Source organism: Cervus elaphus, chromosome 15 (genome assembly GCF_910594005.1).
Source record: "Cervus elaphus chromosome 15, mCerEla1.1, whole genome shotgun sequence".
Classification (NCBI taxonomy): Eukaryota; Metazoa; Chordata; class Mammalia; order Artiodactyla; family Cervidae; genus Cervus; species Cervus elaphus.
In genome coordinates, this window is record NC_057829.1 from 67,870,449 (window position 1) to 67,882,677 (window position 12,229).

A 12,229-nucleotide genomic window follows, 5' to 3' on the forward strand; every position below is an offset into this window, starting at 1 on the left:
TGTAGGCCTCGCCTGTCTTCCGGCCTTGCCCCAAGGGCCCTGTGTCTCTCACCCCGGCCAGGGGCGGTGAGAGTCTGTAACTCGGAGGCCCGGGACTGGCCCCAGCTTCCAGACGGGAAGCCGCCACTGTTTAGGTTCTCATGACCCCTGCGCCCATTGGTTCTGCCCTTTCGGCTGCTCCCCCTCGAACCAAGCCGATTGGTGGCAGCGCTGAGCTGTCTCAACCAACGGGAGAGCGGCGAGTGAAGCAGGGGGGCGGGCCTCCTCCAGTGGGTACTGGAGTGGCCCAGCCTAGAGCAAATAGTTACAATATCAGTAAATAATGACAATCGACTTTAACGTTGACTGCTGACCGTCCAAGCGCCGGTGCAGATATAATTTCATTCAATATTCACATCCCCAATTAGCCCCATTTTACAGAAAAAGAAAGGGAAGATAAGAGAATTTGCCCAAGATTACAAAGCTGAGTAATTTACAAATTACAAAGCTAATTTAAAAGACTTTAAAGCCAGGTCTGAAATGCAAAACCTTTATTTATTGTATTACACTTTCTGATCTACCCTGCTATTTCAAGGACAGACAGCTTCTGGAAGTAACTGATAGACAGGTCAGCAATTTACCTTACTTCTGACCTTCCCTCTCAGACCCTTACTTGCCGTCTCTTCCCTTCTTTCTTCCCTCTCCTCCAATCCTCTCCTCTTCCGTTCTTTAGGCCTCTCCTTCCTGTCTTGCCAAATTCTTACTTTCTTTTTTTTTAATTTTTTTATTTTTTTTATTAGTTGGAGGCTAATTACTTCTTACTTTCTTACTTTCATTCCATCGAGAAATGTTTATTGACTTTCTCCTGTGTAGTCAGTTGGAACTGTAGAGGGAAATACTCAATAAAACCAACCTATTCTAGGAATAGAAAAGAGGTTTTTTTTTAAAGCCATACTGAGGATTAAAGGCTGGGAGACAGATTCAAGAAGCACTTGAATTGTGTTCCACCAGACAACCAACCCTGCTCACATCTTGATCTGGGACTTCTAGCCTCCAGAATTGTGAGAATAAATTTCTGGTGTTTAAGTCACTCATTTTGGGGTATTTTGATAATGGCAGCCCTAGCAAACTAAGACAGGCATGGAGTCATAATCAAACTCAGGCAGGAAGGCTCCAAGATGAATGTGTTTATTACCTCACTCTGCTGCTCCAATAATAGAGCTAATAAAAAATAAAAACACACTCTGCCTCTCCCTTCCCAAATAAAGGGTGCAGTTCAGTTCATTTCAGTCGCTTAATTGGGTCCAACTCTTTGCGACCTCATGGACTGCAGCACACCAGGCCTCCCTGTCCATCACCAGCTCCTGAAGCTTGCTCAAACTCGGTCCATCAAGTTGGTGATGCCATCCAACCATCTCATCCTCTGTCATCCCCTTCTCCTCCTGCCCTCAATCTTTCCCAGCATCAGGGTCTTTTCAAATGAGTCAGTTCTTCGCATCAGGTGGCCAAAGGATTGGAGTTTCAACTTCAGCATCAGTCCTTCCAATGAATATTCAGGACTGATTTCCTTTAGGATTGACTGGTTGGATCTCCTTGCAGTCCAAGGGACTCCCAAGAATCTTCTCTAACACCACAGTTCAAAAGCATCAACTCTTTGGCGCTCAGCTTTTTTTTTATAATAATAAATTAATGGCACATAGTCAAATAAAACATTGACTACTATTTTCCAAAGGGAGTAGGAAATAGCCATCCACTCCAGTATTCTTGCCTGACTGAGCAATTGAGCATGCACTCTTTTCCAGTATCTGTAGTATGTGCTGTGGAAGCCCCTCTTTCCTAATTAAGAGGGGGCTGAATGAGTGGATGACCTGGCCAGACAATTTTCATTGACCTATAGTCTAAATCCACTAACCTACTTGACTCAGCATGTACCCCTTCTAGGGCTTCAAAATCCCCGTAGTTAATAGGTTTTTGAAAGCATCATCATCCTTCTGATATTAGTAATATCCAGATTTGTGCTGTTTCCTTTGGGTTAAAATTAAAAGGATGTGTCCTAAGAGTGACAGTAAGGACAGCAACCCTCCCAGTAGTCGTATTAAGTTAGTCCAGACAGAAAAAGGGAAAAGCTCTCCAGGTGGCTCCTTTCCCTGGGCTATGGAAAGGAACCTTGGGAGAGCATGTTCTGGAATCTTGAGCAAGCACTGGAGCCCGGGCCACAGGCCCTGAAGTATTGGAAGCCTTGGGCTGCAACCAAATCGGAGCCACGTGACTGCGGCCAGGACTCGCCTTCCGCCGCCAGGGCGCCGGGCTGGGAGGTCAGGGTCTGGGTGGGGCGCCGATCCACTTGCCCGCAAAGTGAAGGCCACCATCCTTCGGGGTCAGGGAAGGGCTCTGAGGATTTTGAGCGTCATTGGTGCATCTCGATATGTCAGCACCTCTTGGCCAGCACGATGAACTCTGGCACAGTCGCCACCTGAGGTGTTTTAATTAAGACTTAACCCCCACCAAACCCGGAAGGCCGGCGCTGCGTCAGGGCTTACGGGGTGGCGTCCGGCCGTGACCGCCCACCAGGCGAGCTGGCTGCGGCCTGTTCCTTCTTGCAGAGGGTGCGGAATGCAGCAGAGTGCGGGGTAGGGCCGCCCCGGAGAGCTTCTGCGCGCGGGTTTGGTTTACTTCTGATAGGAAGGGAGGGAGGGAAGGGAAGGCGGGGCGATCGACTTGTTAATTCGCCTGCAAACCCCGGCGCCAGCTTTACCTCTGCGGCGGCGAGATGTCTGGAGGATCAGCTAGGAGCCTGGGCAAGGGTGAGACCTGCAGACCGTGATCCGACGCGTGTTGGGGGGTTGGGGTGGGGTGCTGGTTCTGCTCCGGAGCCGAGCGGCCCAGGAGACTTCACATTCGCGGGAAACCGGCCGGAGGCTGGATGTCCCCACTGCAGTCCAGGCTGTAACCGTGTCCGCTTCTCTCCGCAGGAAGCGCGCCCCCGGGGCCCGTCCCCGAGGGTCTGATCCGTGTCTACAGCATGAGGTTCTGCCCGTATGCCCAGAGGACTCGCCTGGTCCTGACGGCCAAGGGTATCCGGTGAGGACCGAGGCAGCGGCCTCTCCCAGCCGGCCAGGAACCAGCTGCTTGCGCAGGCTTGGGCAGGCCCGGGGGCGGGGGATGAGAATCTCTGATAGGGTCCCCACAGCTTCCTTTACTGCAATACACTATTCTCAGCCTTCTGCGGGGTGATAAAGGCCTAGTGGTAAAGAATTCGCCTACCAGTGCAGGAGACATGAGACTCGAGTTGGATCACTGGGTTGGGAGGATCCCCGGGTTGGGAGGATCCCCTGTAGGCGGGCATGACAACCCACTCCAGTATTCTTGCCTGGAGAATCCCATGGACAGAGGAGCCTGGCGGGCTTGCAGGGGTTGCAAAGAGTCATACAGGACTGAAGCGACTTATTGCATGCATAGAAAGCTATGAACTCTGTTCCCCTGGTGGGGAGTGGAAGGAATGCCACAGACTGCACCAGTTGAGGACATCTCTTTTAGATTAACCTACCGTTTTATATGGGAGAAGGCAGTGGCACCCCACCCCAGTACTCTTGCCTGGAAATTCCCATGGACGGAGGAGCCTCCTAGGCTGCAGTCCATGGGGTCGCTAGGAGTCGGACACGACTGAGCGACTTCACTTTCATTTTTCACTTTAATGCATTGGAGAAGGAAATGGCAACCCACTCCAGTGTTCTTGCCTGGAGAATCCCAGGGATGGGGGAGCCTGGTGGGCTGCTGTCTATGGGGTAGCACAGAGTTGGACACAACTGAGGGACTTAGCAGCAGCCCTTTTATGGGTCAGCAAAGCTGGGGCTCCAGTAAAGTTGGTGGTATGCAGAGATCACTGGAATGGGAATCACAGGCAGTGGCTCTTTTAGCTCTAGCACATCCCTGATTCCTTCTGTACAGCCTTCTCCTTCATCCCACTTCATTCACGTTCTGTTTATCTATATATTGTTTGCTGTTATTTTGAGGATATAGCCCCTTCCTGAATAGTGGGTAATTTACCCTACTACAGAGTCCAGACCTTGACCATCCTACTGATAGAGTGCTGAATTAACTATGTGGTACATTTTCTTATAGCTTGGGTTTTTGGATAAAATAAAGTGTCTCTGTCTTAAGATTCAGATTTTGGGAAAGCCCCACAGAAACTAGTTACAGGAAATATCCAAGTCATTGACTTTTCTCTGATTTGAACAGCCAGTGGAACTGCCTCTCTTCCAATGACCCTTGGGATCTGTTGAACAGACATTAAATACCTGTGATGTGGGAGTTTAAAACATAACCCCCATTCCAAAGAAACTTTCCATCTATAAGCTTAGAGTTTTTAAACCAATTTTAGCCTTCTAGAGGGAGAATTAAGCAGGCAATACTTTCCCCTAAAAAACATTAGCTATATATTCTAAAGAAAAAAATTTAAAAAAAAGAAAAAAATCAAATTATTTTTGGATTAATCATCAGTAACTCTTGTGTCTTTGGATGAAACTGATTCTAAATACATAGCAAAATATTCGACATTTAGTAATATTTATCAATACATAGAAGATATCCAATTCAATTGGATTGAAAAAAGACATGTCTTGTGCTCATGCAACTGGAAAGTTCAAGATCAAGACAGCTGAATTTGGAGGCACAGAGTCCTGGGTTAGTGCCCATCTGGAACTCTAGATTGAAAACTTTATCTTACTGGGTGAGTTTTCCAAACTGAAGTGATCTTATCATAAAAGTGCGTGTATGGAGAGTGAAGGGTGGTAACCTAACGGTGCAAACAACAGAGGAACCTGGTGGACTGCAGTCCACGGGGTCGGGAAAAGTCGGACATGACTGAACAACTCACATACTGTGTTCATGGATTAGTTCTGAGTCCCAGGAGACTTTGATTAGAGAGGTAGTAGACTTTACCACATGATAGAATCTACTAAAGCATGGTTTTCTCTAAAAGACACATCTTCCAACTTGTTGCAACAGGTATGTTGCCCTGTTGGATCATCATTACCAAGAGCACCAAAATACATGTGTTCTGAGAGCCTTCTTTATTACAAAAGCCCAGGATTTACCTTTTCTTTTCATAGTGTGAAATTTCAGAAATCTTGATTGGCAGGGAGCCTCATTGTTCTTGCAGTGGCTTGTTTCTGAGTGTACAGTAATCTGTCAGCAGACGAACCCTGTAATACATACACACAGACACCAGTATTCAATCTGGCTATTCCTTTGTTTCCATGGGGAAGAGGGTGGAGTTGTGTGTAGCTAAATGCTGTTGTAGCTACTGAGGTGGATGGGGAGGAAGGAAACAAAAAATGTTCGGGTGTATTATTTCTGAGTAACTGATCTGTTTTATTGAACACTCATCCAGCTTTGACAATGATATGGACCTGGCTGTAGCAATTATATGAAACTTCCCTTCCTCTTTATTTCCCCTGAAATCTCTCAGACAAGAGAGAAGTTAGATCTAAAAGCAATCTTAGTATAGTCTGGACTTCACCTGTTCTTCACCTGGGTTTACTTAGTGTGATTTACCCATGTGGCAGTTTTAAAAAATATCAGTGCATGGAGATTTAATCTGGGAGCTTATTTGTGGTTGAATTTTTTGGATTCTCTAATATTCTTATAAAAAAATGACAAAAAGCTTTCTATTCAAATTAGCAAAAGGAATTTAATTTTATCATGTTGATTCTATATAGTGGGTGTGGACAAACTCAATTTAGTTGGCTGATTTATTTTTGCAATTAAGATACATCTTAGTCCCAAATGGTGTATCTAATTGACAATCTTGAAGCATTTCCACTTATTTATTCAACCAGTGTGTACTGAGTACCTATCTGAAAATGTTTATATTTTTTCATAGCACATAAATGTTTAAAACTTTGCTGATTTATATGTTTGTTTATGAATATGACCAAGACACGCAAGATCACTGCTTTCCTGGAGCTTATATTCTAGGCAGGTGACATAACAAACATGTAATTAAGTGAACAAAGTAATTTCAGTTACATATCATCAGTACAATGGAGAAAGTAATTCAGGAACTATAAAAAAAGGTCATTGTGGCCAGATCTTAATGAGCAAACCAGAAGTCATAGGAAATATGTGACAGGTAAGCAGGGGCCAGATCACGTGGCATGGAAAGGGGTTTAGAGTTTATCCTCACTGCAGTGAGGAGCACTTGAGGGGCTGTAAGTAAGCAGGAGGGTGGCCTCATCCAATTTTCTTTTGTAAATGGATGTGGAGAATGAACTATAAGGAGGTCACAGGGGAAGCACGGGGGCCAGTGGGACTACTGTAGAGATCCAGGTGGCAGGTGATGTCTTGGACAAGGTGGCAAGTGTTAAAGCTGAGAAGCAGATGAAGTCAGACTGATTTGAAGGTCTAGCTGACAGGTCTTGCTGATCCATGAGATTTGAGGAAGAGGGGGAGGGGGGAAGGAATCAAGGCCACACTGACTCCAAAATTTGGGGTCTGATCAGCTAAGTGGGTGATGGGACCAATGACATTTTATCCAGGAATACAAGAAAAATGTTACTGTCTTCTATGTGTTTTTTAGGCATGAAGTCATCAACATCAACCTGAAAAATAAGCCTGAGTGGTTCTTCAAGAAGAATCCCTCAGGCCTGGTCCCGGTTCTGGAAACCAGTCTGGGTCAGTTGATTTGTGAATCTGCCATCACTTGTGAGTACCTGGATGAAGCATATCCAGGGAAGAAGCTGTGGCCAAGTGACCCCTATGAGAAAGCTTGCCAAAAGATGGTCTTTGAGTCCTTTTCTAAGGTGCGTGTTTAAGAAATTTCAGCTCCTACTTAAAATATCTTTGTTTTTAAAGCTGAATCAGTGCTGTCACTCTTGGTTCAGTGATTTGGAAGGGAAAGACAAACAGGATTATGCTCTTGCCGGCTCTGACATGTCCTACGAGTCCTTTCATAATCTGGACCCTGTGTACTTTTCAAAGTTACATCTCTTCACTCTTTTCCTAATATTTTATATTCATGTCATGCTGAATATTTTTATTTTTCCCAAACTTGCCACCCCTTCTCTATTCTTGCTAAAAGACTCTTTCTCCTTCTCACTTTGCCAAATTGTCTTCAAGACCTCTTCCATGTACAGTACATGCCATTCAGTGTCCTTTTAAGATATATTTGATTCAGACTCACCAAAATGGCTTATTTGCAGCTTATAAAATCCTGAACAGTGCAGCATCTTTGGTGACAAAACTGTTTCTAGGATCAGTATATAACCTCTCTGAACAGGAACTGGTGCACATCTCAAGTGTATAGAATACCCTGATTCAGACTATGAGGGTTCTATCCTGCTTTTATGTGACAGGGTCAGTATGGTTAGCCTCACACTGATAAACTAAGAAATTATTCTCTGTCTAGGTACCACCTTTGATATCGAGGATTCTTAGAACACAAAATAAGGAAGACTGCTCTGGCTTAAAAGAAGAATTGCAAAAAGAAATTACCAAGCTAGAGGAGGTAATCATTCCCTTCTCCTTGATTCTTACTGGATTAAGTGATATATTGTATCCACACTCATTTCTTCTCTTTTCTTCATACTCCCATCTCCCAAATGACTTTCAGGTAATTAGAAATAATATAAAATAGGAAATTTTAGTTTACAACAGATAGCAGCTATAAGCTGCTGTATTTAAGATACAAACCAAAATACCTAAAAATGTTTTGTCATGGGCCTGCTTTTAAAACTTTTTATTATACTGACACCAAAATATTAAGGAAAAATTTCAACCAGATTTCCACACCTGTTTATGTTTTTCCATGCTTGTTTTCAGTCCTTGAACATATATTTAAAATGTTAACATAACTATAATCAGAACATAAGTCATTGTGGTTTTTTTCCACTTAATATTATATAATAAACTTTATAGAAATAAAATTATTTTATACATTAAAACTTAAATAAAGTTATATTAAAATGTTTATTATATTATGAACATTTCCCACAAGAGTCTGCCATTAGACAGACACTTGGGGAAACCCAGATGTGTTTTTTTTCTCCTTTGTGGGAGAGATGCTATTTGGACCTTTATATGGAATTCTCTTCCATTTACACTCAGCCTTAAGTTTTTACTGAGGGAAGACACAGTTCTTGTCTCATATGGAAATGCATTGTAACCTTTTATCAGTAAGTTTGGAGTTTACTGTAAAGTGAGTGAAGTCACTCAGGCGTGTCCAACTCTTTGCAACCCCATGCACTGTAAACCACCAGGCTCCCCTGTCCATGGGATTTTCCAGGCAAGAATACTGGAGTGGGTTGCCATTTACTGTAGATTTTTTCAAAGCTTTTTTTCCCATTAAGAAAATTCTATTACTAGTTTGCTAATATTTAAAATTCATGAGTATTGGGTTTTATTGAGTATTTTGTGTGCATCTATTACATCTGCTGAAATGTTCACTGAATATCTTCCCTTTAATCTGGTGAATAGGTATGGTAGTAGCATTGACAGATTTTTCTGGTGTTGAACCATGTCAGTATTACTATGTAAAACCCACTTGCTTTCAATGGATTTTCATATATATTTTAAAACTAGTTGATATTTGATTATTGCATATTTGTTCATAAAAGAGACTACTTTGTTCTTATCATGTCTTTGTGGTTTTGTTGTTGTTGTTGTTTGTTATTTTGGCCATGCCAGAGGCCCCTGGCAATGAAAACACAGAGGCCTAACCACTGGACCTCCAGGGAATTCGCTATTTGGTTTTTATATCAGGGATTTTCCCAACTCATAATATGAGTCAGGTTACTTTTTCTGGTTTTTTAAGTTCTGAAACCATTTGATAGGGTTTGGCAATTTCTGTAAAACATTTGAGTCCGGTGTCTTTTATAGGGGTAGAGTTTTTAATCAGTAGTTCAGTGTCCTTAATGTTAATTGATTTTCAGGATTTTTATATTCCAGTTTTGTAACTGGACTGTAATGAATTGTAATTCATTTGTAATGAATTAGTTTTGTAATTTATATTTTTCTTTAAAGTCACATATTTCATAGTCTCATATATACAGACAGAAAGAGGATCATGTTTCTTGATTTAGAAAAACCTCTATGTATAACTACAGCTGACTCTTGAACAAGGTAGAGGTTTAAGGTGCCAAGTCCCCAAGCAGTAGAAAATCCACATGCTACCTACTAAATTTGGGGTTAGTAGGGGGACATATAATTTTCTTCCCATCTAATTTCAGACTTCAGGTTAAGGACTCATCTGTTAAAGTGAGTGGTACTATCTCCATGTTTCAGGCTGCTGAAAGCATATTTCCTTCTGACTGAAACTATCATACTTAATTTTACTTATGCATAATATAATCACCAGGCACTACAATTTAAGGACAGACCTAGACAATATTGGTTCATTGTACAATTCTGAGTGCCTTAACTGCAAGGCACTCTGCTGAACACTATGGGAGGTAGAAAGTGAGAGGCAGTCCATACCGTTCAGATGATTGGTTTGATAGTAGACTAAAAATAAATACTCAGGTAGATATAAATAATCTATCTACAATGCAGGATGTTATAAGGGCCCTGAGAAAAATCATGGATGTTTTATAACATACTTTGGTGTTTATTAGCCAGATAATATTCTCAATCTTCTGTTTGCAAAACCATAATATCAATTCACCTGCTTAAATTTCAGACATACTTTTGTACTTGGTTTTCAAAGAATTTTACTTGGCATTGTTTAATAGTTAATCTAGTTGTGTCCAGTTTATTTTAAGTAAAGTTTTTATTGACGTATCATATGCAGAGATTTACCCAAAGCCTAAGAGTACAGCTTGAATTTACAAAGTGAACACAGCCATGAAATTGGCATCCATATCAAGAAACAGAATATTAGTTTTGAATGATTTCTGTACTTTGTACAAATGGAATCATATAATATACACTTTGGGGTCTGACTTCTTTCATACAGTATCAAGTTTCTGAGGTTGTGTATATTGTATATAGTTCATTCCTATTCTTTGTATAGTGTTCCAGCATATGACTACTGCACAGTTTATCCATTTTAGTCCTGATGGACAGTATTCTTATGCTGTTTAATATTCAGGTTCTGACTGACAAGAAGACAACCTTCTTTGGTGGCGATTCTCTTTCTATGATTGATTACCTCATCTGGCCCTGGTTCGAACGGCTGGAACCTCTGGAGTTGAATGAGTAAGACATTTGAATATTTTTTGCATAATTTAGGACAATGATAACTGGAATAATATATACTCACCTTTCATATAGACAAAAATTAATGTATCTCATTCAACTGACATGAATGGGAACAAGAAGACAGGCAGAGTCTTGGACTTTCCAGAGCATGTACCTACGCTCACCATTTTCTCCCATCTCTGGGCTGGGCAGGGGTGGGGAATTCTGTAACAGGTAGTAAAATGTTTGCAAAGTGATTTACTTCTCCCCTCCTGGTTAAAAATCCATAAGGAGGCACATTTTCATAAGGATGTCAGGCAGGATTGTGTGACCAATGCCACCTTCCATTTACCAGCAAGAGTCCCACACTGTTTCCCGAACTCCATGTTTTAAAGTTTAGCCGCCACCTTGGCTTACTTCCATTTCCTAGAGCTTAGAGCTGCTTAGTTACTATTAGTCACAGTCTGACCACAGAGTAAGAAATATGTCATGTTCTTGATTGTCTTTCACATTCTCATTTTAAAAAGCTATCAGTCTCTCAGTTTGGACAAGTTCTCAGGTTAACAGAGCAAGTCACTGCACTCTAGTTTTAGATTCCTCTTCCACAAAACAAGGACCTCTACAATATCTTCCAAATCTCATATTTTATGATTATGTGCATCTTAAAGAAGTATTTCTCAAGAACTGTTTGAAAAGATTAGAGGAAAATGATATGAAACTGCAGAGTTATAGGAGCCTTTGCAGTGCCTTCCTACTTAGCCTTATTCATCCCTTCATTGTTTCCATCTCCCACAGGTGTGTAGACCAGGCTCCAACTCTTAAGCTGTGGATGGCAGCCATGAAGAAGGATCCCACAGTATCATCCCTCCTCACCGATGTGAAGACCTTTCAAGGTTTCCTCAGCCTCTACTTGCAGGACAGCCCCGAGGCCTGTGACTACGGACTCTGATGGGGACAAGAGTCAGCAATGAAGACATAGCTGATACTTTCCTTCACTGATATGAATAATACCATGGTTTTATTTTACCAGGTGCTCTCATGTCTTATTGAATCACCTCTGATTTGACACCAAATTTGGTCATACTGTGGGCTTTCCTCAAGGCCCTCCTGCAGCAATATAAACACATTTCCTGTCTCAGGGTGTTCAAATGACTCTAAGCGTTCTATCACACTCCATGCGGAAAATTTCTAAATCACCTCTAGTGAGAGCTGGAAGTCAATCTGGATTTTTTAACTGCCCACAGGACAGTTCCACATGGATACTGTGTTGTCATTCCAAAGAGATGCCCTTTCAAGTTTGTCTTCTAGGTTCTGAGTTAAGAACTTTTCAATTCCTCATTCTTTCATTTCCATGTCTGACACGGTTTCATGCCTTTCATACAACAGTAATAACTGCTGTTGCCACTGAAGTCCAGACCCACATTAACTCAAAGCCAGGTGACTAGGTGGTCTCCTATTGGTTCTCTCAGGCTTCAATCACTAACCCTTTCAAAATCTTTCCTACCAAATCCTATGCTGCCCAGCACAAAAGGTGTTCCATGTATATAACTAAATGCTGAGAAGGCCACATCCATTCTAAAGCTGGATGAGTAATTTGGAAATACTAATGTCTTTATACACTTCCATACCTCATTGGGCTTCTCAATATTCACTTTCTATTATCACATCGCCTCCGTGAGAAAGTAGGTCGGAGAACATCATTTCATTCTACAGATGATTCAATTAAGGTCCTGAGGTTAACTGAAGTCTTAAGATGCTGGAGGAAAGTGCTGGAGAACATACCCAGTATAGGGCTCTTACATCAGAACTAGGGAGCGGGCTTTCGACTTGCCCTAATACTCTTTTAAAAGTAAGAGCGCCTAGCAATCCCCTAAGGCTCACCCCTGGATTTCCGATTCGGTAGGTCCGGGTGGGCCCAGGAGTACACCTATGAAATGGGTCTTTGGCCCTATGGTGATGCAGGCGACCTGGGGGCCGCACCCTAGGAGGCAGCAGCGAACTGGTTGACTTCACAAAAGGTCTCCAGCCGCCCACCTCCGCCACCACCAATGCCCACGCTCCGGGCTGACCCATC

General features: G+C 42.4%; 1 protein-coding gene across 1 annotated transcript; it reads left to right on the forward strand.

The window, feature by feature from the left end:
• Nucleotides 1–2,287: 2,287 nt before the first annotated feature.
• Nucleotides 2,288–11,181, forward strand: LOC122708845 (glutathione S-transferase omega-1-like). Its single transcript, XM_043925522.1, has 6 exons — nucleotides 2,288–2,783; nucleotides 2,952–3,060; nucleotides 6,560–6,782; nucleotides 7,388–7,486; nucleotides 10,067–10,173; nucleotides 10,951–11,181. The coding sequence occupies exons 1-6, from the start codon at nucleotides 2,750–2,752 to the stop codon at nucleotides 11,102–11,104; spliced, it is 726 nt and encodes a 241-aa protein (XP_043781457.1). The 5' UTR covers nucleotides 2,288–2,749; the 3' UTR covers nucleotides 11,105–11,181.
• The last annotated feature ends 1,048 nt before the right edge of the window (nucleotides 11,182–12,229 follow it).

What these genes read in the sequence shown, in the direction of transcription:
- LOC122708845 (XM_043925522.1), top strand. Translation starts at nt 2,750, where the DNA reads ATGTCTGGAGGATCAGCTAGGAGCCTGGGCAAGG. An exon ending in AGCTAGGAGCCTGGGCAAGG is followed by an intron (nt 2,784 to 2,951) that starts GTGAGACCTGCA and finishes TTCTCTCCGCAG; the next exon opens with GAAGCGCGCCCCCGGGGCCC. An exon ending in GAACCTCTGGAGTTGAATGA is followed by an intron (nt 10,174 to 10,950) that starts GTAAGACATTTG and finishes CATCTCCCACAG; the next exon opens with GTGTGTAGACCAGGCTCCAA.